The sequence below is a fragment of the Melospiza melodia genome, chromosome 1, assembly GCF_035770615.1.
Source record: "Melospiza melodia melodia isolate bMelMel2 chromosome 1, bMelMel2.pri, whole genome shotgun sequence".
NCBI lineage: Eukaryota > Metazoa > Chordata > Aves > Passeriformes > Passerellidae > Melospiza > Melospiza melodia.
The window spans coordinates 52,120,927-52,146,374 of record NC_086194.1 but is presented as its reverse complement, the minus strand read 5'-3'; the positions used below and the strand labels follow the sequence as shown (position 1 = coordinate 52,146,374).

At 38.8% G+C, this 25,448-nt stretch overlaps 1 protein-coding gene across 2 annotated transcripts in view; it reads right to left on the bottom strand.

Annotated features, from left to right (window-relative positions):
* TPK1 (thiamin pyrophosphokinase 1) overlaps positions 1-25,448 on the bottom strand; it is a 302,807-nt gene that overhangs the window by 41,529 nt on the left and 235,830 nt on the right. For both annotated transcript variants that reach the window (XM_063158005.1, XM_063158004.1), the window contains exon 7: positions 21,131-21,242. In XM_063158005.1, coding sequence (XP_063014075.1) covers positions 21,131-21,242 — 112 coding nt within the window. The remainder of the gene's footprint in view (positions 1-21,130; positions 21,243-25,448) is intronic.

Genomic DNA, 25,448 nt, shown 5'->3' with positions numbered 1-25,448 from the left:
TGCATGCATTCATTTAGAGTTTAAAAATACACAGCCAACCAAGAGCTGGTAACATTCTGTACAATTGGTTTGAGAGATAAGGCTTAAACTAGAACTAGAAGCAGTTATGGGAAAAGGCACACTGATCTCACTAGAAGCCTCTTTTCCCCTTGGTTGTAATTTTGGTAACTTCCCAACCAAATTCAAAGGTAACCCTGCCCTCCACATAATCTAGGCAGTCTGACACAGCTAGAGTATTTCCCCGGGAATATATTCTAACCTCTAAAGATTGACTACAATCATGGAAACACCAAACTTCTGAAAAGTGTTTGTGTGTATCCTATTTTAACATTCTGTTTCTCAAATAAGTCCTCCACTGTTTCGTCCAGCATTCTCCCATCAGGAGCATTCAGGGTGGTTTGGGTCTGGTGTGGATGTTGCACACTGCATGTTATTATGTTATCTGCAGCCAAGGACAAAGCAGTCAGGCAGGATCACCTGCTGCTGCCCAGGCACTCACTTTGAAGGACCACACAACCAGTGCTGAACAAAACGTGATACCACCTCAGCCCATGTGCTCCACAGTGAAATTATGCACTGCAGAAAGTAGTGCCATCTCATCAGTTTTCAATTTAGTTTGAAGTTCAGTTTTGTTGAGTATCCCCTGCTGGCTCTCAAGTCTGCATTCTATTTAAGTTCCAGAAGGACAGAATATATTAGTAATTATCTAATTGTAATAACCAATTGCTAAGCCTTTCAGGAGCAGATGGAATAATAAATATGTATGTGTTCCAAAACTAAAACGTGCAAGGCAATACAATTCTACTAATAATTAAGTTTGCGTTGATACAATATGTCATCCAATAGTATCAGACAACCTGCATCAGGAGGATTTGGTTTCTTGCATTTGGTTGTTCAAGAAGCAAATTCTCTGTGCAGCAGAATCTGTTTTGCTTTGCCTCTGAGCCTCTGGAGTATCCATGTAATTATCACTGTGATTGTCATTCCCAGCCAGATTGGTGTCAGTGGAGATCAAAGTGTCATCTGCAGGCTATGGCAAAAGCTGTCTATTTGAATCAGCCTCCACTAGCTCTAGTGAACCTTGATACAAGAAGGCAGAAGGTCTAAAATACTTAGCACCATAATGTAATGCATTTTTCTTTCCAAGACAAAACACTGTGTTTTCAAGAAATGATTTTTCATTTTCTGAAGCAATACAATCAGCAGCTTGGAGATTTCCTGCTAGTACAGCACGCTAGCTGAACTCCTGATTAGGAGGCAGGAACTTCCACATCATCTCTTCCCATCAATTTCTTTTCAATTCACCACATGGGAAAAATCACTTTTTTCAGGCCACTCATTGCATATCAATTTTCCAACAGGGGCAACTTGATTCCTGAAACCCAAGACTTTTCACTGTCCTGCTGAGCAGAGCACTGCCTTTATTTCCCACAAAGGATCTCCTAACTTTCTGTAAGGGGTTCATGAGACTGAACCATTCATGTTTGTTTTGTAACTTGCAAGTCACGGGCCATTTCTCTTCCAAGACAAGATTGTACCTAAATGGTGGTAAGACAGAGTAGTTTAGGCTACAGAAGCATAAAAAGCAGGCAAATATGTGATGAAAATGGGGTTATTCATGGAACTCGAAGTAACACTGCAAAAAGGAAGTTACATCAGAAGAACCACTTTTGAACTAGAGACTGGATGTGCTCAAGGGCAGTCACCACTCTACTTCTCACCTGGGACTTGTGGTAGAATCACCATCCCTGGAAGTGTTAAAAAAGTGAGCAGATTTGTGGCCCTTTGTGATACAGTTCAGTTGACACGGTGGTATTCAGTTAAAGACGGGACTTGATGATCTTGGGCCTCTTTTCTGGCCTTAGTGATTCTATGATTCTGTGATGAGGTATTTCCCCTCAGGGGCTTAGTTTTGGCAAACAAGCTTTCTTCCAGAAATTAGATGTTGCAAACAGAAAAAAATAAAAAAGGTATTATCTACTTCAAAACAAAATTTAACATTAATTACTTGAAAGTATATTATACTTTCAAGTATATTATACTATATTACTCTAAATATTATATAATGAAATCACCCTGATAATCTGAATCCACTGTTCTGTAACTCTCATGTTACTTATATATATATATATATATATACACACACTCATATATATGTCTCAATCCACAAGAGACAATCTGGGTTTCTTTTCCTTTTGTTTTTCTTTTTGTCTTTTCTTATAGAGAATAGACTGCACACATTCCAGACTGAAGGGGAAAAAAAAAGGCAGAACTCATATTCATAATGCTTCTCTTCTGCATACAGGAAAAATTCACAACCCTTTGCTGGATATTACTTCAATTAATTTCTACATTAGCTCAGTAATGCTTTAGTCAAACCATCTGAATGAAAAATCAGGCTGAAGAGAGAAGGTTCTCTTTTGCACAGTGATGGCTACATTTATAGATGTGAAGGGTATCATCCACCTGATGTTCCCAGGAGACAAGGTGGTAAAAAAACAGGTTCCTTTAGAAAGATGTGAAAAATTACACACTTTGCTTTGTACAGCATAATTCAATTACCTTTCTAAATTTCAAGTTGAAATATTTTAGGTGTAAAGTCATGACAAGGAAGTTCAAGGCAAACAGGATCTTGAAATTTTGGTTATAACACAACAGGCTAACAATCACAATGACCAATTAAGCTACAAATTAGGACATCAGATCATCCCCCCAAAAAGTGGCATTTCCTTCAGAATAAAATAAAACTTGCCAATACTGGATATTGTTAGTAAAATGTGCAAAGATGTTTCACTCACTTTCTTTTCCCATTACCCTGTATATAAATGTTATGTAGTAACATAAAAGCCACAAAGTTATAATGACAGCCATAAGAATTCCGGAACCTTATGCTCCTGCCAGCTGCTACTGTATCTGCAGCTCAAGAAAGAGACATTACAGTCTTTAGAAAGCACCATCAAGTGGCTATTATACTGTAGTTTTACCTTTCAAGTCGGTGATGCAACATGCCAGGAAGGTATTGATGGAACTTCCAAACTGCAGTTTCAGTCTAAAACTGATTCACATAAAAACCACAGCTCTAAAAGCAAACATGGGCTAGTCAAAAGCCTGGTTCGTGGTTATATTCTGCCCAAAAGCATTCCCTTTGAGCCAGCAGAGATTATATACACCAGAGAAGATACAAATGGGATGAATTTGAAGAGAATTAAAAGTAATTTAATTCTTAAAGAGGGCGTAAGGAAAACAGTGAGGAGTTTCCACCTGTCAGGTGAGATGCTATGAATGCACTTATGGTCAACAACCACAGCTTAATAAGAGCATTTAATGAAAAAGCAGCAGACAACTGCTTTCAGGTAGAGCTTGAGACCTTAAGCAGTCTCATAGCTTCATACTCTGGGACACGTGCATTTGCTTACGAGCCTTTGGCAGGGAAGCAACAACTGCATCAGTTTAAAAAAAGCCCAACCAAACAAAACCAACCAAAGGAACCCAAACACTTTCCCTTCTTAAAGAGTCTGAACATTCAGGAGAGTGTATGAAGGGAAGTCATCTTGTTTTTTGCTTGAGAACCCACACTTCCATAAACCCACTTCCACTGGTGCCTGCAGATCTACCATACCACCTTTAGAAACCCCAACTAGAAAGCAGGTTTTCAAGTAAAGGAGAAAAGTCCTACTCTGAAACCTTTGTAGCCAAAGGCCATTAAAATGCCAAGGCACACTCTCAATTGCCAACTGAGTTTGACAATTTAGCAAGCAATCAAAGGCTGTATTTTACAGCATCTCTAGCAAAAAGAGCCTAGAGATGGTAAAAAACATGTAGCTGGCTAGATGTTTTCAGCAGAGATCAACACATATTATTGCCATGGTACAGGTGGTACATTGTACAAGGGAATACTCTCTGATGAAGGGCATATAATTCTAGTCCTCTGTCTAGGAAAGAATAATTTCAATTTAAAAGCAAAATCCCTAATCTGGGTAGAAGACAAAACAGCTTGAAGAGAAGCCCATATGGAAGAACATATTTGTGCTCTCAGGAGGGCTCTACAGGTCAAAAGAGCACAAAAGCAGCCAGTGTTGTCATGCCAAGGATTTATCTTGCTAGGACACGGACACAGGACCCTCAGGCAATGGTCCATAAGAGGTATTTAGGAAAGAATTTTAAAAGACCAGGCAATATGGAGTAGTATTTTTCTCAGCACATCCTTCCTTAAAAACCCGCAGCTTAGGGATTTCTTGAAGTGGAGACTATATCACTGTTTGCTGTGGTTCACAGTATTCTGTGGCAGTGCCTTCCAAAGCCCAGCTGAGCCTTGTGCAGTGGAGTATGGCTGGGCATCACACAGCATGTCTCCTTGAAGGAGCAAAGACTTGAACCACATGGATCATGGATCTAAATTCCCCTCTAGGAATCCCCAACTCAAGATAATTTCTGTTCTTGGGTAAGGAGTTATCTCAACAGCTACCTGAGAATATGCTGGTGCTCTCACCCTGGTAACTAATGGTTAAAGTTCTGTTGAAGTGGAGACCAAATACTATGCTTGGCTTTTCAGCAAACCAATTTGAGCTCAATTTTTACACCTAGACACCCTCTTTATGTTCAGGGATGGACATGCACAAAATGAACAACAGCTGACCATATATTTTAAAAGAAAGGCAGAGCTCCTAAATATGGTTTTCTTAGATACACGTTGAAAATATTGACTATGTGCAATAATATTACAAATATATATACAAACCTCTAAATATGAGAGAATTCATTTGTTTGTCATAATTTATTTCTATCCTGATAAGAAAATAATCCAAAAACCAAGGATACTCAGATTCCTACCTTCTGATTAACTTAAAATTTTGGATGAGAAAAATGCTCTGCACCTCAGTTTCCTCAATCAAGAGGTGGGGAATGGAGCAGTTTCTCACGAAGAAATGCTTTCCACACCAGGCAGTGCACTCACTATTGGTAAAGTGCCTGTAGAGGTGGCTGGTGGCAGGTGCTATGTAAGTGCAATGGATTACTTATGTTTCTCCACTTCCTCCTCTGCAAAGGAGGAAACTTGTCATTCCTCCTTTTATGAGCAAATGCAGCTGGGAGCTAAATACTCTGGTGACTCCAACTGACTGATTTGATAGTGTTTATGCAAGTAAGCAGCAAGAGGCACTAAATCAGAGCATAAACAAATCTTAGGCTAAATGTGCAGATGAAAACCTAATACATACTAAAAACTGGATGTTCCTGAAATTAGTATTCAGTTGGTAAAGATCCAAATTTTATTTTCCTGTTTAATTTTCAAATAATTTCAGTACTAAAGTATAACTGCAAACTGCATGGGGAAAAAATACTGTAATGGTTATTTTCCCCAAATTTAGAAACCATCTGTTTTGAAGTTCTGTTTGGCTAAGCAAATTACAGGATTCACAGACCAGCTAAGTAGTTAAACACGGAATACCTTTTCTTCAGTGCAGGAGAAAAATGTCTTTAGCTGAGCTGTTTTGCATGGCACCTCCAATTTATCCCTTTTCAGTTCTCCCTGACATCTGTGTCATGGCACCAGGGCAACAATCACATCGGGGTGCTCCACAAAGGTTAACACAGACAACAGCCTGGCAGCATTTCATGTGTAAGGAAACAGGACTACCATTTCTCTTGCATCTAAAAAGGTCAACAGAACACAACCTAATTCCCTTCTTTTGTACAAGCCCAAGGGCAGGCACATGACAGAAAAGATGGCAAGTTCATTGTTCTACAATACCACAGGAAAAGTAACAGACAGATTTCAGCACTGCCAGTGAAGTGAACAGAGCAGGGAGCAGAGGCTGATAATGATCTGGGCCTTTTCTTTAGTAATATCCTGCTTATTTTTTTTCCTCAGTGAATACAAATTTATGCAGAATGAAGACTTAGCCTGTAATTTAATTACCACAGGTTACTTTTTGCATTGTACAGTACACAAAGAGCTGATATTAAACTCAAGCTGCTGCAATAAAATTCCCTTATAATTAATGTAACTAAAAAATGTTGTTACTGTGATTAACAATTAGCAAATGGCAGGTGATAAACCCAATAGAATTATAGCACCATTAAGAGTGCACAAAACTCTTATCCCACCATGTTTTTCTAGAGACATGTATATTTGTCTCCTTGTACCCATCAACTTCCAGTGATCCAAACACACTTTTCTGTCCCAAATGGCTCCTACAACGTGGGTGTAACACAGTCACTCTGGGGCTGTCAAATAATGCATTACAAATGTCTCATTGATCCACAGGAGACAGGACACTGGGAAGTTGTGAAAGAAGGCAGAAGCCATGGGAAGCAATAGAAAAATGAAGAGAAATGGCATCTCCTCTTTTGAGCAGGGGATCAGGGGGTCTTCCACACCAAAAGCCATCATTCAACAGTGCTCACCCTCCTCATCTCTACTTTTAGGCTGTCTCCTGTAAACCTTGTATCCAGGCTCTGGATGTCAGCTGGCAGATGTTTGGTGCTCAGCCCGATGATACCAATGGCAAAAGGCACCAGTTCCTCAGGTAACAACTCTGTACTGGCCCTACAATATTGGCCCTCGGTACTCTTAAAAGCACTATAGTTTGAATTCATATTTCACCCATCATCAATTTTCCTCCAGACTCCATCCTCACTGAGTAAAAAGTGTTTACAACAGTATATAATGATAAACATATAAAGCCATCATCAATCATTTATCAGTTACAATTACTATTTGCATCTGTTTATCTAATCACAGTCTGCAGTAACTGCTGCACTTAAGCAGTTCAAAACCGCTTTAAAGATGGAAATGTTGAGGATAACTACTACATAATTAACTTCACATTTTGTAGCACTCTGCTAACTCATATTTCTATCCCTTTTCAGTTTGAATGTATATTAAATAAAAGGAATTATTATTTGCATACACCCCCATTCACCTACACAGTCACATGTGCTGACTGTGACAGCGCAGGTGACAAATGGCAGACTAGTCTCATAAACTCTATTTAACGTGCAACTTCAGCTGTCTCAGACACTCAGACTCCCAGTACATCTCTGCTGCTACTTTAAATTCACCGAATTTCACATGCAACTATGTAAGAAAACAAAGACCTTTCCCTTTTTCCCTCTCCCTCTTCAGCTGTGCAAGATCATATGCCAAAAAATTATTTTGTCTCAGCCCTGGATGTCAGAATCCATTCTCAGCCCTCCCTTCCCATTTCTGTTTTTCAAACTCACTAATTTGGAGGTGGCAAAAAGTGGGTCCTGAGCTAGTAACAGGTGAAAGATCAGATAACTTGCCATGTTCAGGAGCCAAAAGAGGACAGACAACAGTTTTTTCAGCAGTGACCACAATAACTTAATTTTCTATGTTAGGTAAATAATGGATTCCTGAGAGTGGAAGGTGCAATACTTCGGTGTTCTTTCACTTCTTCTGTCTTTAAAAATAAATCCAGTTTTCTGCATCAAAATTAACATTTATCTGAAGATCACTCTGAAGACTTTGAGGGTTTAATCCAACTCTTCTTGCACTGTCATTTCAACCAGTGAACCATGCAAACACACAACCACTGCTTGACAGCTTTCTCTACAGCATCTGCTTGGGTAACCATATGGGAAGACCCACTGCCCTTGACCCCACATTTAAAATTACTCTAAACAGAGAGGACAGTTGACAAGGTGCCTTAACATACTCATGTTCACACAATATGACCACAGATGGACTTTTTCCTCTCTGGCCCCTTTCCTCCTTTTTCCACCTCTGCCTGTCAGACTGCTGTGGTAGGCCATGTGATTGCCAGCAAGGTTGGCTGCAGATGCAGCATTTCTAGAAATAGTTGCATTTTAAAAAAGACAACCCCCCCTGCCCCAACAATATAGGCTTCTGAGAGAAAGTTAAGAGGGGCTATTGTTGTTGAAGCCTGGCCCATGGATGTTGCTGATTATGACTAAAACAGATGAGAGCACAAACCTCTCTCATCCTCATCTTCCAATGCTGCCAGCATCTGACAAAACTACACTCTCTAGCCATTAATGCCAACTGGACTGGGACAAAAAAAAAAAAAAAAAAAAAAAAAAAGAAGAAAAAAAACCCATCAAAAACAACCCAACCAAAATCCCCCAAATAATGTAAGAAGTGCAGGTTGCATAGCCTGCTCTGTAGATGGCACTGTATGTTAAACAATGATTTTCTTCCTTTTCCATAGTACCATCTCTGAAGATAATTATCCAGATGCAGTCTCTTACAGAATATGCATTTATTTTAAATCGAGAATCATTCAATGGTAATAGCTTTCAACTGGAACTCCTGAAGTCACCTTCCATTTGCAATTAATTATGTTTATGTGACTACCAGGGAGGACAGAGACCCTGTGTGTGTAGACCCTCCCTCAAAGAGTTAACAAGATAAGCAGTAGGACAAGTGAGGCAGTGTATTACTGAGACATAATGATGTATTCCAGCCACACTGCTGGATCCCCAGCCTGGTGTGCTACCCACTGAGTCAGCAAGTGGTGCTGTGCCATGATAACAATATAAGTTTTTGGGTTGATTTTTTTGTTTGCTTGTGGGTTTGTTAGTTTTTTTAAGAGACTGTCTTCATTATTTGTAACTTTTAAAGAATTTGTTGAAACTGGCATGAGAGCAGAGAGAACACAAAATTGGCAAGAGAAGCTCAGGAAGCAAGGGTACAAAATCCAGACTGACAAACATCTAGGGAATCATTACTCTGGGAAGTTAGACAATGGCATAAGCTGGAAAGAGTGAATCTCTCAAAAGTCAGTAAAATTCTTTTGAGATTCTGTCAGCTGGGACACTAAAGCAATTATGGTATTAAAAGGAACACAAGCTAATTTACAAATTCACTGACAACAATGTTTTCTTGAGATATTTGGGATGTAAAATTAATTGCCAGCAGCAGAGCTCTCAAAAATCCAAGAAAAGTATTAAATGGTCCAGAACTATGCTAACATAAACACACAGGCTAAAAAAGGCAGCAGCAAAAGCAAAGTGGCACACACAAGCTCTGAATAACCAACCAACCTTCTTACTGTACACTGCAAATGAGCAGCATAAATCACTACAGAAGCTCACAACAGAAAGCTGTCTTTCAGGATGTTGCCAGCTTTTGTTGATTTGCACTCACCAAAGGAAGAGTTTGCTGGCTTTTGGAACGTTAAAAGGTAAACATAACTACACTGCATATTTAAAAATAAATAATAAAAAAAACCAAACAGGAACAGTGCCAAATTATTCTAGTACAAAAAGAATTTTGTCATAATATTACACATGTACTTGCCCATAATATGATGGGGAAAGCACTCTCTGTTCCCAAGCAAGGGCCTTGCATTGGCTGCATACATGGTTTTATTGTGGACTGAAAATCTTGCTTCACATATGGCAGAGAAAGATACAGAAGTGTGGCAAATTTGTATCATGGTTTAAAAAAAAATTAAAAATCTCACATCCTCTGTGGTTGATTTACTTCATCCTGAGTGTTTTGTTCTCTTACAACTATACCAGACATGCACCATATTCTAACATTTTTGGCTATTTATGAAAAGTTTATGATTGTTTAAGGGTTCTGGTAGGTATCCAGAAACCCTTTTCTCCAAAATTCTCACATGAAAAATTTACTTGATACATGGATTTGACAGCTGTACTGGTAGGAAACCACAACTGCTGAATTACAGGTAAAGAAACCAGATGTGAGAAATATTTCAAAGTCATTTGTTTTTCCATGTCTTCATACTTTGCCCAGGCATTCAACAGTAAAATCAGGAGGAATTTGTGTAAATTGCTACAGTCCACCATCAATACATAAAAAATGAGCAGAACTAAAAAAGGGAGCTTTATAGCATTGGTGAGTGAGAAGAGAGATTAGAATAGGTACAAGCCCAGGCAGCTAGCCCTGGAATTTGAGATTAAAGTCAGTACCACCTTATTTTACATACAGAAAAGCCTTTCAGACATTTTTGAACTTCCACTTCAGAGTCTGACTCATAGTAAGTACTTCTGCATATTTAACTCTACCCACTGAATAATCCCCTTATATTCAATGGAACTAGTAACATGTATAAAAATGCATGAATGCCTAAATCTTCTGATGAATTCAGGGCTTAAGTAACTCTAGTAAGGAAGGGACAGAGGCACCTCCAGATTAAAATATTAATATTAAAGTCAGTGTGCAATTCTCCCATTAATTCCACAAGCTCGGTATTAAGCTCTAAGATTTTCATAAAACATGAATTCTTCAGCATATACTGGATATACAGCCTAAAGAACAGTGTTTACAAGGTGTGTTTACAAGGGTTTTAGAATGATTACTAGGGGATAAATCTGGAAAATGTACTTTATTTGTGCTGGTCAAAACTATTCATAAATTTGACAGGTCAAATGAAGCTCATCTTGTTAAAACCTCTTAAATCATATAATGAATTGCTTCCACACCAGACACACTTGACCCAGCTTACACATGATTTAGATCACATTTTTAAAATTAAAGCTTTTCTATTATGGAACAAAAGAATGAAGTAGATAGGAGGAAAACATGGAATAATTAATTATTCTTCGAGTAGAAATGTGAAATAAATAGAAAATTAACTGTGCCTCAGTTTCAACTGACTAGACCCAATAGAACATCTACTATATCACATAATTATTATTAAACAATGATTGGAAATCTAACTCCTGTTAAAAAAAATGTTAATATTTAAGCTATCATCATCCAGTTTCAAAATGCACAAAAGAAATAGCCCGATGAATGCTGATTCATTCATGCCAAAGCTTTAAGTCCTGTATGGAACTTTTGAAAGCATAATCCAGATTCATGAAATCAAAGCTTTCTATATTTGTGTCATTTCTCTTTTTAATTTGCTTTTTTTTCCCAGTTTGTTTTTATAAGCAAAACAAATGCTATCTCTCCAATTCTGCTTTAAATCAAGAAGCAAGCTCCTGATGAGTGTTCATGAGGCTGATTAGAAAATTGCCTTATAAACAGCATCATTAAGTGGCCTGTCAATCAGCAGTGATACAGTGGTGTTGCTGGTGCCTCAGTAAATTACAGCTATGCCCCATGCTTGGGAAACTTAAATGTACAATTCTGAGATTTCTTATTGGCAATTAGATGATAAATGCCGTGTTATAATGCTTAACAGCTTGAGAATATATTTATCACATACTGTAACTGCAGAAAACAGAAAAAAAATTTAATTGAAGCAGAGTTTCTTAAGATGCTGTTAAAAAGGAATCCCCAAAGTTGAACTGAAAGCTCATAAAAGAGGAGTCTTTTTCAGATTTTTCAGGAGTGATGCCATAGAAAAGCTATACAGATTGTAGGATCTCTTGACATTCATTCCACCTCCATGTATTTGTATTTACTGTTTGGTTTATGACATGAATTACCACTTAAAATATACTAAAAGTACTTGAAATTTTTGGAAGATTTAGGGTTTTTTCATATTAAATACAAGGAAAAGCTTCAAAATGTAAACAACAGGAAAGTCTGTTGCCACATGCTGACCTAAACTTCTATAGATAGGACATGCTACTTGTCAATTGTATATGAATCCACATTGACCTGGAAATAATACACACGGAAGACAAGTCTTAAGAAATGCTGAGGCTGCAAAGTCATGGACTTGAGAGCAAGGGGATGCCAGAATTAATGTTTGCCTGTGCAATTTTAATGCAGTTTCTTTGGCCTTCATCCTTTAACTACACAGTCCCATTAACCAAGCAGGCCAGATTAATTTTGGCAAATAGTATTCTCTTAACTGACACCCTCTGAGTTCTAATTAATCATGGTGCCCTTATGCCTTATTTACATTGAATGCATGCATTCTGAATTCCTCAAAGGTTTGTGTTGCTCATTATGATGGAATTGATGATACCGTTGGCACATGTGAAGCTGTTCAAGAGCAATGACACAGACATATTAACAACTTATGTAGTATCTTAAAGATGATAGTACAGCTTTCATTTTGGAGTATCCTGTGCTTTACAGAACCAAGGCAGAGCTCTCAGGAATGTCAGGATGCTGAAAAAGCAGCTTGAGTGCTAAGAGAAATGAATAGCTAACTTGCAAGTAGATAAAGTGCCTGCATAGAGTAAACACTCCAGACAATCAACTGCCTGAACCACAAGAAAATCAGCAGTGCTTCACCTTATTCCTCCCAGGTGTGTCTGTTCCTGCAGGGGGAAAAGCTGAGGTTGTACATATCTTCACTGTCTACTGTGACTGCAGATTTATTCGTAGAGAACACACCTGGGAGCTGAGTGATGCCAGTGTCTCAAATCTGTAAGTACCATGACATCCAAACACTAATTAATTTTATTTTTCTGTTTCTGGTTTTTCCTTAATTTCAGTCTTGAATTTATATCCATAGGAGTGCAAGTTGTTTTCAAATCAAATGTCTAATTTTGCTGTTGGATCAATACCTAGGCAGGTCCTAGGGACACTTGGATGCATCACTTGAGCTTTCCAGTTTACTGACAGTAGAAGTAGGTTTTAATGCCTGGACAGCAGTGGAAAATGAGGGAGATCACAAACAGCAGAGAAATAACAAGACAAAAATTTTGGTCTCAATTCAGTTCTTCAAAAAGGAAGACGTCACCAGCCTACTTTAAAACATCCCCATTCTCATTTTCTCAATCTCTGTATTCATATCTTTGCCTATTTTGATGCTATCTGCATTTTCTCCAAAACATGTTTCTAATCCTGAATGCAATCTCTCATTGCTATTCTGCCACTTTCTCTTTTTTCTTGCCCTTGACTTGGCTTGACTCCCCCCTGCCATATGAATTTACAGTCCCAAAGAAGTCACAGCTGCTTCTATGGCAAGACATAGAATCATCAATCAAAAATTTCTATTTCCCAACTCACCTGAAAACAACAGCTTTGCTTAGTGATGTGTAATTGGTATGTCTAAAATTAATAGTTCCACAGCACACTCACTACAGTCAGTTGTTAATGGCTTATTAATTACACATCAGGATGCCATAGACAACTTACAGCCAAAATGTAAGTTTTTACAACACACAACAAGTCAGTGATGACATCCACCAGATTTTCATCCTCTATGGAACTTGATATAACAGCAGGAAAGAAACACCTTTTCCACAAACATCTAGAGCCAAAAACTGGGAGAGAGCAGTGATCCCTCAGATACAATATGCAAAATGTTTACAAAGGGAACAGTGAATGAAGAATTGAGATGCTGTAGAAGAGATATCCAGGACTGTTTGCCATTAGGGTACAGGAATAGATCACTGCAGAGAAAATAATTTCCTTCAGTGTCATATTTTTGGGAAGAAGAGATCAATCACATACACTAGTATGTACTAAAAATGTAAACAGAACTAAAAGGTCTACAAACAAATTGCAAAGGAGGAGTCAATGCTTAGTGGCAATGCTTACCTACTTGAGCAACCCCCCAAAAATCTAAATAGCACACGTTCATTAACTGAGTCATCACAGATAAACATATTTCATTTTTTAATTCTGGAATACTCTAGCCAGATGTGATTGATTTGTCCTCCTACTGGTCCTTGCCCTTTTGTGGTTCTGCAGACATCAGAAACTGGCAATAACTCACCACATGTCGCAGAGAGCTTTTTTGTTTTTGGAAATCTCCAGGCAGCGTGACATTTACATTTAATATGGCTGGTTCTGGGCATTTAAGGATGAAAACAATTAAAGTATATTTGCAAGGGATGTCACAAACGGGCATTTGTACTCTGGCCAATTTTTCACTGACTTTCATTGAAGTACACCAGCTTTGAAAATTCCAGCTTTGACTCCGCTGTTGTCTAAAAAAGATGATCTCCCAGTATCCAGGTGGGCAGGCTGACTGATGAGAATGCCTTTAGGGTTAAATGCCATCACTGTAAACTATGAGGTCTCTTTCTTGGACAAATTCAGCCCCCACACTCACTGATGACAATTCAGTCAGTGATGAAATCCACAGAGATAATTTGCACCCTCTCCAATCTAAAAGGTAGCTTTCTGGCTCTCTGCAGATCTCCCTCTTGCTCAGAAAGGTGTTCTGACTTTCTGCATCCTTCAGAAACAGGATCCTTCAGTAGCAGCAGGTTGCTTAGAGAGATAGTGAGTGGGATCCCTTGTGAAACTGCCCTCATGGACAGGGGAGCAGAGCATAGTTGGCAGATTTTTAAAGAAGTCTTCCATAAAGCACAAGAGCTGGCAATCCCCAGGAGCAAAAATCAGGCAGGGAAAACAAGAGATGGGCATGGCTGAGTAGGGAAGTGCTGGTCAAATTAAAGAGAAAGAAGTAAATGCACAGGCAGTGGAAACAAGGACAGGAAACCTGGGAAGAGTACAGAGATGAAATACAGCTGAGGAAGGCCAAGGGAAACTGAACCTGGCAAGGGATGCAAGGAATTACAGAAAGGGCTTCCACAGGTCTGTAAACCAGAAAAGGAAGGTCAAAGAAGGTGCATCCTCCCCCAATAAACAGTGGTGGAACACTGGTAACAATGGATGAGGAGAGGGCTGAGGTACTCAACACCTCTTTTACCTCAGTCTTTGTGTCAGCCTCTCTTCCCACTCCTCTTGAGTGGATGGACAGCAGGATGAGGACTGGGAGACAAAGTACTTCCCACTGTGTGTAACGACAGGATTCATGACTATCTAAGGAACCTGAATCTGCATAAGTCTACAGGACCTGAAGAGACATATCCCAGAGTCCTGAGGGAATTGGCTGATGTAGTTGCCAAGCCACTCTCAATGATATTTGAAAAATTCTGGCAGTCAGGTGAAGTCCCAGGTGACTGGAAAAAGGGAAACATTGTACCTCTCTTTAAAAATGTAGGAAGAAGGACTCTGGGCACTACTGACCTGTCAGCCTCACCTCTGTGCTTATGAAGATCATGGAACAGATCCTCCTAGAAGCCATGCTGGGGCACATGGAGGACAGGGAGGTGATTTGATCCAGCCAGCACAGATCCACCAAGGACAAGTGCTGCCTGAGCAACTCAGTGGTCTTCTATGATGGGTGAAAACACCAGTGGAGAAGGCTCCCCAGAGAAGTGGTTAAGGCTACAGATGTCATTTATCTGTAAATGTCTTGGACATAGTTCCCCACAACATCCTTGTCTCCAAACTGGAGAGGGATGGATTTGATGGGTAGACTGTTAGGTGGATAAGGAATTGGTTGGACAGTCACATTCAGAGGGTGGTGGTCAGTGACTCAGAGTCCCAATGGGCATCTGTGACAAGTGATGTCACTCAGGGATCCCTATTGGAACCTTTGCTATTTAATGTCTTCATTAATGATGTAGATGAAAGTACTAAGTGCATCCTCTGCAAAATTACAGAAGACACCAAACTGAGTGGTGCAGTTGACACAGCTCAGTAATGGGATGCCATCCAGAGGAACCTAATTATAGCTTTCCAGTAGAAGCCTACAAGAAAGTGAAGAGAGACTTTTCCCAGGGTCATGCAGTTAAAAAATTACTTGGTCAACACTCTCAGGCATGGTATGATTCCTTGGGTTGTCCTGTGCAGGGCCAGGAGCTGGATTTGATGATCCTGATGGGTCCATTCCAACTCAGTACATTCTATTATGATTCAAAATGTCTTCAGTTTACTTCAGGATGGTAATACCATTACTCAGGTAATGGTAATTGCAATGATAATAATTAGTCAGGTTTTGGAGAGTCATCTACTCTGTGTACAGCTGTGCTGAAGTCTCTCTGGGATTCTTTTATTCTACTTTTTATTCTACTCCTTCCTAGCAATTATTACCTATTACTGCTGCATAGAAGGAACATATCTACATTCTCTATATTCCATTAAGGATGGCTTTCCAGCTGAGCTAAAATTACCACTGGAAGTGGTTTGAGCTAGTTTAGAACTAAGGTACTCATAGGAATTTTTCTGTAAGAGTCCCACAGTAATAGTGTTGCTCCAACAGTGTGATCTAGAAAAGCATATCTGTTTATCACCTTAAAGCAGCCTTTCCTAACTGAATGCCAGGGACCTGCTACCTTGCTAAAGAGGAGCTGGATCTGAATCTCTCTCCCACTAATTCCAAACATTTATCGAACCATGTGGAAATTAATTGAATGTGTGACCTCAAATCCCCATTTCAAGCCTTTTCACAAAGTCTGACTGAGTTTTCAAGCTGCTGTTCAGCAAAAAATGCAAATACAGGCTTAGAGACCCAGCACAACTGAGCTCTGTGTTCATCAGTCATTTAATGTACACCAAATGGTCTTTGCAGCTCAAAATAATTTTATGCAATGCTAAGCAAGGCCCTCATTGTTTTTGCTGACTTGCAGTAAGCCAGTGGGATGCCAGGCTGCCACCCTCAGAACATCTGCTTCATTGGAAAAGGATTTCAGCAGGCCACGCCTTGTAATAAATGATATGACCCTGGAAGGCTGACAGCAGCACTCCTGGGGGCAAACAGCTTGCCAAAGGTCAAAGCCACCAACACTTTGGGACCAGCAGCATCATTTCTGTCCACTCCACCCCTACCCCGAGTCTTCGAGCTGCAATGGATAAGTGAAAAAATACATCACTGATAATCTATCTTCTGCCAGTAAAGAACAAGAGAAGGGAGGGAAAGAGAGGAAAGCTGAGGAGAATGGGAATCCAGCTGTGAAGCTATTTACTCTGCCACTGAAAACAAAGCTATTCCCAGAAGCACCACTTAGTTTGCCTCACACAGAACTGGGGTAGCAAAATGTGTGATATAAACTATTTCAGTTATGAAACAGGCTAGAGAGTGCTTGTACAAACAGCCTCACTAGCACAGATACCTGCCTATTTTAATTTACAACCTTTCCCAGAACAGCCCCTGACACACTTTTTCTTCTTTTTAAAAATAAGTTACTAATTTTCTTTCATCTTTTAGACTATGAATTCTCCTACAACACAAACCACAACAGCTTTTGTAAACTTTTTGCTCGATTCACAATGCAACATCAATAAAACCCCACTGAAGTATAAAACAATGCAAATATTTCAATTTTACTAGCAATGTAAGCAGCATCAAAAATATTTGGGATCCTGTTCATCTACCTGTGACATTAGCAGTCAGTGGATGCTCTGTTGCTACAGTTAGAGAAAGGCCTTGCTCCCATTGTTATTGCTATTGCCTTTTGAAGTGAAATGACAGTGGCACTCTTTTGAATGGCAGCATTTTACAGCAATTTAACTTCCTGCCTAAGGAAGGCAAACTGGCATGAAAATTATCTGGAAAGCACAATCACATATACACAGAGTTTACACAGATAAATAGATAGGTTGATATAGATATATACACACACACACACATATATGCTGGCATTTTCAGTACAGGCATCACATACAGCACTACCAAAGGCCATAAGGATGAAGAATAAATTACTTGGCAAGATTATTTTCTAAAGTAATTTCACAGAAAATGAACCATCTCCTAAAAAAGCCTACCATTACCCTCCAACCTCTTCTTTGATGAGCACTGCAGCTGATTTCTGCCTTCAGTTTTATTTACTTTCCATGAAAGCACTACTGAGGACCTAATGAAGAATGCTGGTAGTTCTGACATTATTGGATTTTTTGTTATTTATTTATTAGACATGAGAGCTGTTATCAGCAAGCAGTCAGGTGAGTCAAATCAGACAAAGCATTATCTGATTCCTGTGCTGTAAATCAGATTTTAATAGAGAAAAGATCAGTATCCCTTTGGGAATGGAAAGAATATGTTTATAATGTGTTCTGAGTATGTGCTACACAATAGCAAGTATGAATAAAAATATTTTTTCTAATCAATTTTCCACTTTCTTCTCCAAGTTCTTTCACCCATAAGATGAGAACTCAAATAAATGATAATTCTGTTTGTGGCAAGTGCTAGCAAATAACGAAGATAAGCATGCACAAAAGCATGCATACATGCTGCATTCTCAAACAGACATACAAAAAATACTGAATTCTGTAATACTAAAAGCCATCATTTTTTCTCTGCTAGCAGAATAACTTACAGATTTTGGGTTTATGTAATTCTGCCACTGAAATGAGACCTTTGGTAGATTATTCTTAACCTGAACACAGCTTTTGTCCTAGGTATTTATCCTTGTCTTTTTCCATTCAGAACCTATGAAGTATCATGACAGCACCTGCATACTGGACACAGATAAGGTTTGACTACCTCTTGAAGGTTTTACAGATTTTAATTGGCCGAGTAATCTAGATATGCTCAGGCAGAAATTGATGTTAAACATCAAAAACCTTGATGCAAGGCCAGCTCTTGCTTGTACTGCAGTGTTATTTGATTTTTGATTTGCTAGAAATTACTGTTTGCAAAAATGAGGGCTCGCCAACCACATAAAGTATTGCTGTTTGAACTAAAATTCTGAAATTAGTTTACTGCCCAGATACCTAAATATCCTGAGAGCTCAAAAATTGCTTTTTAAAACCCAAGTTGTTAGGTCACATCCAATTAATTCCATAACAAACTTGAGGAATAGCCCTTTCATGTCATGCTCGGCTTAAAAATTTAATTCCTTTTATGATTTACACATGAAAATGAATTTATAACCACAAAAAATTATTCATTGAGGTTTGCAATAGATTTACATGGAGGTTTACAAAGGTGTGTGCTCAGATTGCTGTTAATGAATGAATAGGTAAAGCTCTGCCATTGCCAGCCCTTAGCAGCAAGGCTGACATCCATATCACACTTCAGTTTCCATTCTCATTATTCCATTTCCTCCCACTTGATCCTCTGCTTCTCCATCCCAATTTACAGGAGGATTAATATTTTTTGAAGTAAGTGCAAAACTGCAGACAGCATAAAAGTCCAGCAACGGAATGGAAGTTAGCATCAAACTTTAACTACCAGAATGTAGATCTTATTTATTAGGAAAAAAAATCCAACCAAGTCACAACTAACCACATGCTGAATTGAAGATACTGTTTTCCCTTTTGGGAAATGTAATTGCACTTCAATTTTTTAATCAGTGTCTGAACAATAACCTAATTCAATGGTTATTCTGCGTTTGGATGAGTGAAAAGGTTAGCTCTAGTGGCTTGGGTAAGAGAGCAGTTTCAGGTTGTAATGGTCTTCATGTCTCAGATAGATTAAGGCTCTTCAAGGAAGACCAGCTCATTCTTTGGTTTTACATATATATCTGTGATTAATATGGAGAAATAAATGAAAGAACTACATCCTGGGAGAAACATGAGTATTGAGACTGAAAACAGCCTGTAACAGGATGCAATATATATATATCACTAACAAAAACACTGTAAAGATCTGCTCTTTTTCCTCCTGGAAAATAACAGTAACAAGGGCAGGGAGATGAAGCAGAGATAATGGTGTTCTCTTAAGATGGAACAAGCAGGAAACAGTCACATAAATACTTTTTTGTCTCCCAGAAAAATAATAAAAAAAAAGATTAAATTAGGAGTATTAAAACCTCTGTAAGTCCATATCCAGCTATGACCAGCATTTAGGAAACTGGTATCTCAACCCAACCCTAGAGAGAAAAAATATTTACTCCATTTCATCTCCCCCCTGCATTCTCTTCCAGCTGGCACAGCTGACTTGCAATCCCTTTCTCTTTAGCTTTAGCAGATTATGCAATCACAATTCAGAAGTAACAAAGAAACAGACCAGACAGACCACCTTTAAAATTACCAACTTTCTAATGAGCATCTTGCAAATCTGATGAAATTTATGGAATTAAACTGAAAAAAATCTGTGGTATCTGAAAATTTTTTTTTTTTAATTAATAAAAATCAAAAGAAAGGGCTGCAACCTCATTGTGTCTACAACATTTTGATCCACACAGTAGCCTTTTGCAATACAACACAGGATCCAAACATGCTTCCTTCATTAACATGAGGCTGGTTAGAGCTTCTTGCACCTCATTCTGAAGGACAGAACATTTTCTGAGAAATTAGTACCTCAGTGCAATGGGTCACTGAAGTTGCTGGACAACAGGAGATGAGAAGATGAAAATTCAGTATCATGTATGTCAACTGTATTTATACACACAATGAAAATATCTGACTCTTTTTCAAATTAGGGAATGTCTCTCATGCAATATATTCAGCTCTTTCAATCCAGTTTAAAAGGACAGAAATGTTGCTAGCCAGACAGCTCTTCATCTGGCAATTCTCCCACAACCCAAAACTAATGCCATATTTATATATTTTATAGTTAATGAGCTACTAATGCCTACCACCACCTTAATGGCACGTGCTCAAGCTCTCAGTGGAACCAGCAGATGTTCTGCTGACTGGCACAGTGGGTCACTCACAGTAATTCTTGGCCAGTGAAGGCACTGCACTGCAAACAGTGAGAACAGCATGACCTTTCTGCATGGAATGGCTCTAAAGCCTGGACATGTCAATCAGACTGAGACTAGAGCCTCTCAATTACTGCTCTGCTCCCACTTAAGTTTTAATGAATGTTCATTGAAAATATCCCATTACTTCCCTGTGTAAATGCATCCCAAATGACTCCGTGTGGGAAGAAGAGGCAGGAGGATGAAAGTTGGTTTGATTTTTTGGGTTATAAAACCTCCTATGTCTACAGATAAATGTCCCTGGTTCTAGATCAAATGGACTCTTTTCCACTCCAAAGTAAGAAAAAGGATCTATTCATTCAGGGTTGAGAAAAAGACAATATACATGAAGCAGTTCAGTGGAAGTGAGGTAGCTTTGCTAATCTGTATCCCGTTAGTATTTGTCTGCTGCAACTTTATGGCTTATAAGCAGGAGTTTAGACACTCATGGCTTCTTTTCCCTGGAGGGCCATGTATCAAGATGGTAATGTATCATGACCTCAACAAATGTTCTGTTTGAAGAGCACAATGACTCCCAAACGGAAAATGTGTTTCTGCCTGTGAGATCTCAGGTTTAAACGTATTTCTCTAGCTTTTTTTTGGTAAAACACCCTTCATTTCTCGAAAAAGAAATGGCCTGGCAGGGATTCAATGCCATGCTTCACCTTCACACTTGTAACGCCCTTCATGACTGGTGAAAGGCACTCCAAAGGCAGCGTGCCTTTCACCAGTCATGAAGGGCCTTACAAGGAGGAGCAGAGGTGCTTGTAGAAGGGCCTTACAAGGAGGAGCACCTTACAAGGTGAGGAGCAGAGCAGAGCCCCTGTCCCAGAGGCATCCCACTTACTGAGGTTCCACCTGAGGCCCGTGGTGGTCACACTCTCGCAGGGGCTCCCGATGGGGATGAGGCCGCACCAGGGGCCCTCCAGGCCCGTGTCCACGCGCAGCTTGTGCTTGCCCTGCAAGACAGAAGTGTTTCTGCAGTCAGTGCCTGCCCAAAAGGAATTTGATCCCAGACCATGCAAACAAAAGGGGAGGTACTTGGGGACAGCTCCAGAATGCCCCCCAAGGGCTCAGGAATATTTGGTTGCAGCAGGGAGTCAGAACATTGATGTTTACAGAGGGAGGAGAGATGTGTGCTTAGGTTCCAGACCTTAGGGCTTTCAAAAGTTTGTTTCTAGGCTTTTCTAAGCAGAATCTAGCTTTGCTCATTCTTCCCTGGCATTATTTGAATAGGTCTTTCTGTCAAACCTAGGCTCTTTATTTCTGTGAAATGAAGGCATCCTGATCCATTCCCACATTTTTTCCTCATCTAAACAGCTGTGTTTCACTTCCTAAACAGTGCTAGCCAAAGCTCCACTGAAATGCTTCAATTATTTTGACAACATCTGTAAAATTTCATGTACTTCTCCAGGCATGTACTCTACCCAGAAGGAGGAATACATGCAAAAATTTAACTAGGTGCTAGAGAAATGAACCTAAATATTTAGAGTAACCTGCTTACAATAAATAATGAAAAAAATGAAATTAAAACATTTTTTTACATCCAAGATATATTCATCTAGTAAGTAAAACATTCATGGGATGCAGGAGAAGCAACAGCTATTAATGATGATATATTTGTGATAAATCTCTTCATTAGCACTTACAGCTCGTGTGTGAACATCCCGTGAACAGTTACAAGGAAGAGTAGAAACTGGAAATCTTTAACAGAATGAAAAGTGCTGAGTGTTACAGTTCTAGTACAATCTGTCTTCTAAGAAAATAAGAAAGTGTTTGTGGAAACTTGTGGTGCTGTTTGCAGGGTTGCAGGGGTCCCAGGACAAGGGAAGAGATGAGAATCTTGACCCCATGTTTCAGAAGGCTGATTTATTATTTTATTACATATATTATATTAAAAGAAAATTATATATTAGAACTACACTAAAAGAATAGAAGAAAGGATTTCATCAGAAGACCAGCAAGGAATAGAAAGGAAAATGTATAACAAAAGATTGTGACTCTCAGAGAGTCCGAGCTAGCTGACTGGGATTGGCCCTTAATTAGAAACAACCAACATGGACCAATCAAAGATGCACCTGTTGCATTCCACAGCAGCAGATAATCATTGTTTGTCTTTTACCCTGAGGCTTCTCAGGGGAAAACTTCTGGCAAAGGGATTTTTCAGAAAATATCATGGTGACAGAAACTAGCTACAAGAAAGCAGCAAATAAAAAGTAGTGACAAGATCAGTGGAGAAATCATCCTCTGGTCTCTTCTACACAGAAAATTTATTCCTTCAAATAAGCCTGGCCTTCATGTGGGAGAAGCTTCTTTGAAACAGAGGATTTTTTTAAATTTTATTTTATTCTCGTGTAGATGCAGGCAAGCAAAACTCTTGAGAATGTCTTTTACACACAAATTCTTCATCACTATAAATAAAATGAGATGTGTCTATTTATAAATATATGGACTCTGAAGCACTATGACTATTCAGTGAGCAAGGTATCAGAGTTTTATACCAAAATAAATTAAGAACAGTTGAACCATAAAAGTCAACTAAATGTCCCAAGCAGCAAAAATAGTCCCACAAATTTTCTTAGGAGAATGCATTTTTAAGCTTTTTCTTCTGCCCTGTCCTATGCTCATTTCACATGCTCTTGCAAATACACAGCCACTAGTTAGAAAGTCAAAACTGTAGGCAAAATATCTTATTGCTGAGACATTGATGTCTGAGGCATTCAGCAGCTTCTCCTGTTAATGCCAAATGCATTATGAAGAAACAACTTCAATACATGTCATGCTCTCAGTTAACAAATGAACCTTGGAAAAGCTGTCAATTAGGGAATATCAGATTGCATAGCTTAAGTCTATTTGATTGTTTGCAGAGCAACGAGAAAACCAATCCAATATTATCTGTCTTCTCAGGGTGTCCAGCTTCACGTGGTGATGAGCCATGTATATGTGTAGTGGTTGTGAATGCCTGCCTGCCAGATTCAGAGGTGTAACCAATTCAGGCTTGATAAGCTTTTAGCTGTGCAATATGCCATGCCACCTCTCCCTCACAGCATGGAGGGAGGAGGAAAGGATGAGGAGAGCAGCAAGTACAAGCTCTCTCATTGTGTGATTACAGATATTGTGGAGAATGAAGCTGATGATGAGTGAGAGATGAAGGGGTGGGACTGTCTGAGCCCAATGAATGCTCAAATTGCTGCTCAGAGCTACTGGAGGAGAGGAGCAAACTCTCCATATTAATCAATCAGTAAGGGAATATGAAAAGCAGATGAGAAAGTAGCTGGCCCTACAGAGAACCTGGTTAAATTCCATATTCTCAAAATCTGTGTCTAACTAATACCAGGTTTGCATTTCCTATTTTATGACATTCTGGCCCAGCTTGCAGATAGGGAATCAATTCAGTAGAAATTTATGCAGATAGCTGTCTTTCTGTGCTCATGAAATAAATCTTTAAAACAGAAGATGCCAACGCCAGAGGCTAACCAATATCTCGGATTTTATCAGGAGTCTTTCAATGTCTGATACTTCATGAAAATCCCAGTTCACACCTTCCAGTGATTACGTGAGCACAATGATTTTCTTCCCTAAAAGGACATTTTCTATCACTCAGTTGTTAACAGGAATTTCAAACAGGGAGCCCAAATGGCTGAATGCAAGTCAGCAGGTAGGTGAACAGGAATATTGAAATGCAGATAATTTTTTTAAAAAACCCTCTCAACTGTCAGGCCAAACTTATGTTTTAGGGATTGGCTCAATAATATAACAGAAGTCAGTTTCTAAGGCTTTTCTTTAAATAAATCAATAAGGGGTCTTAATATTACTGGGGATAGCAGGAGCAGAAAAGGGAAATGAATGTTGGAAAAATACAAACAAACAAACAAATTGCATAAAAACAATTCATTTTTGCCAAAAACATTAATCAGCCAGTGCATTTGTACAGTAAAGCTCTAAATTCAAAGCAGCGTGAACCTGCCATGAGGGAAATTCAGTTCCCAAGCTTATTTCCAATTTTTTGAGTAAAGATCTCTCAACCAAGCAAGATGGAACTGATATTTGCAGGAGGAAGGGAGGATCAGAGCTTTTAATTTGCAAATACAAGTAATAATTTGTTCTATTTAAGTCTGTGTGATTAAAGGAATAATTATATACTGTCACTTAAAATATCAAACTGTTTTCAATTTCTGCTGAACTCAAATTTCCAAGACTAGGTTTAAAAAGAAAACTGAACTTTGACTAAATAAATCCCTCGTTATATTTTTTTTGCCTCTGTAGGAGGTAACTGAAATATTTTCACATTTAACTTAAGAATCAAATATTACCATGTTTGAATGTTCCTGGTGATGAAAGAATGACAAATAATACAGCCATATTGATTTTTATCTTATTAAGTCAGTTTTGAAAAACATTGATCAATCTTCAGCATCGATTTTTTTTCCTTCATTTTGTTTTGATGCTGGAAAATAAGATCAATTTTTTTGAGTTCAGCAATAAGAAGAAAATGTCAGAAGATATTTTTAAGAATGCTTTATCCACATAGGCTAAACTTTTCCTTTTGATTTTAATGCCTTGTGTTATAAGAAAGCATTTAAGAAGTAGTGGTTAAATATACACCCACTCCAACACTCTTTTTTGCTGAGGAAAGACCCAGAGACATATTTGTTATTTGCAACAGCCAGCTGAAAAGAATAGAAGTCTCATTGCCAGGAATTCATACACCTAACCCCATTCAAGGTTGTGAGATGCTACAATCCTTAGTCAGAAATCTGCAAGCTGAACACACATGAACAGCATCAAGACAAAAGTGGCAGCTTCCCTACGTGCATGGATACCCCAGCACAGAGAAAATTACTTCTCCAAGTGCTTTTCAGACCATCTTGAATAGATGTGTTGCAATAAATGTACACTCTAAAATAGATATCAAGGAACAAAATGTTATGAAAGAGAGACAGAATGGGGACTAATCTTCAGTAATGCATTCTGAAGGGATCTGAAGGAGGGAAACCTGGAACTTGTCAGGCTGAAGCTAAACACTGAGGAGAGACATAAAGCCAGTTAACAAGATGCTGGGGAAGGATAAGGAATAAAAATTAAGCTTTGAAAAACAAATTAGGAAAGATATAGTAAACAGATCTTGGAAGCTGCTAAATAACTAGGGCATGTGAAAGGTAACA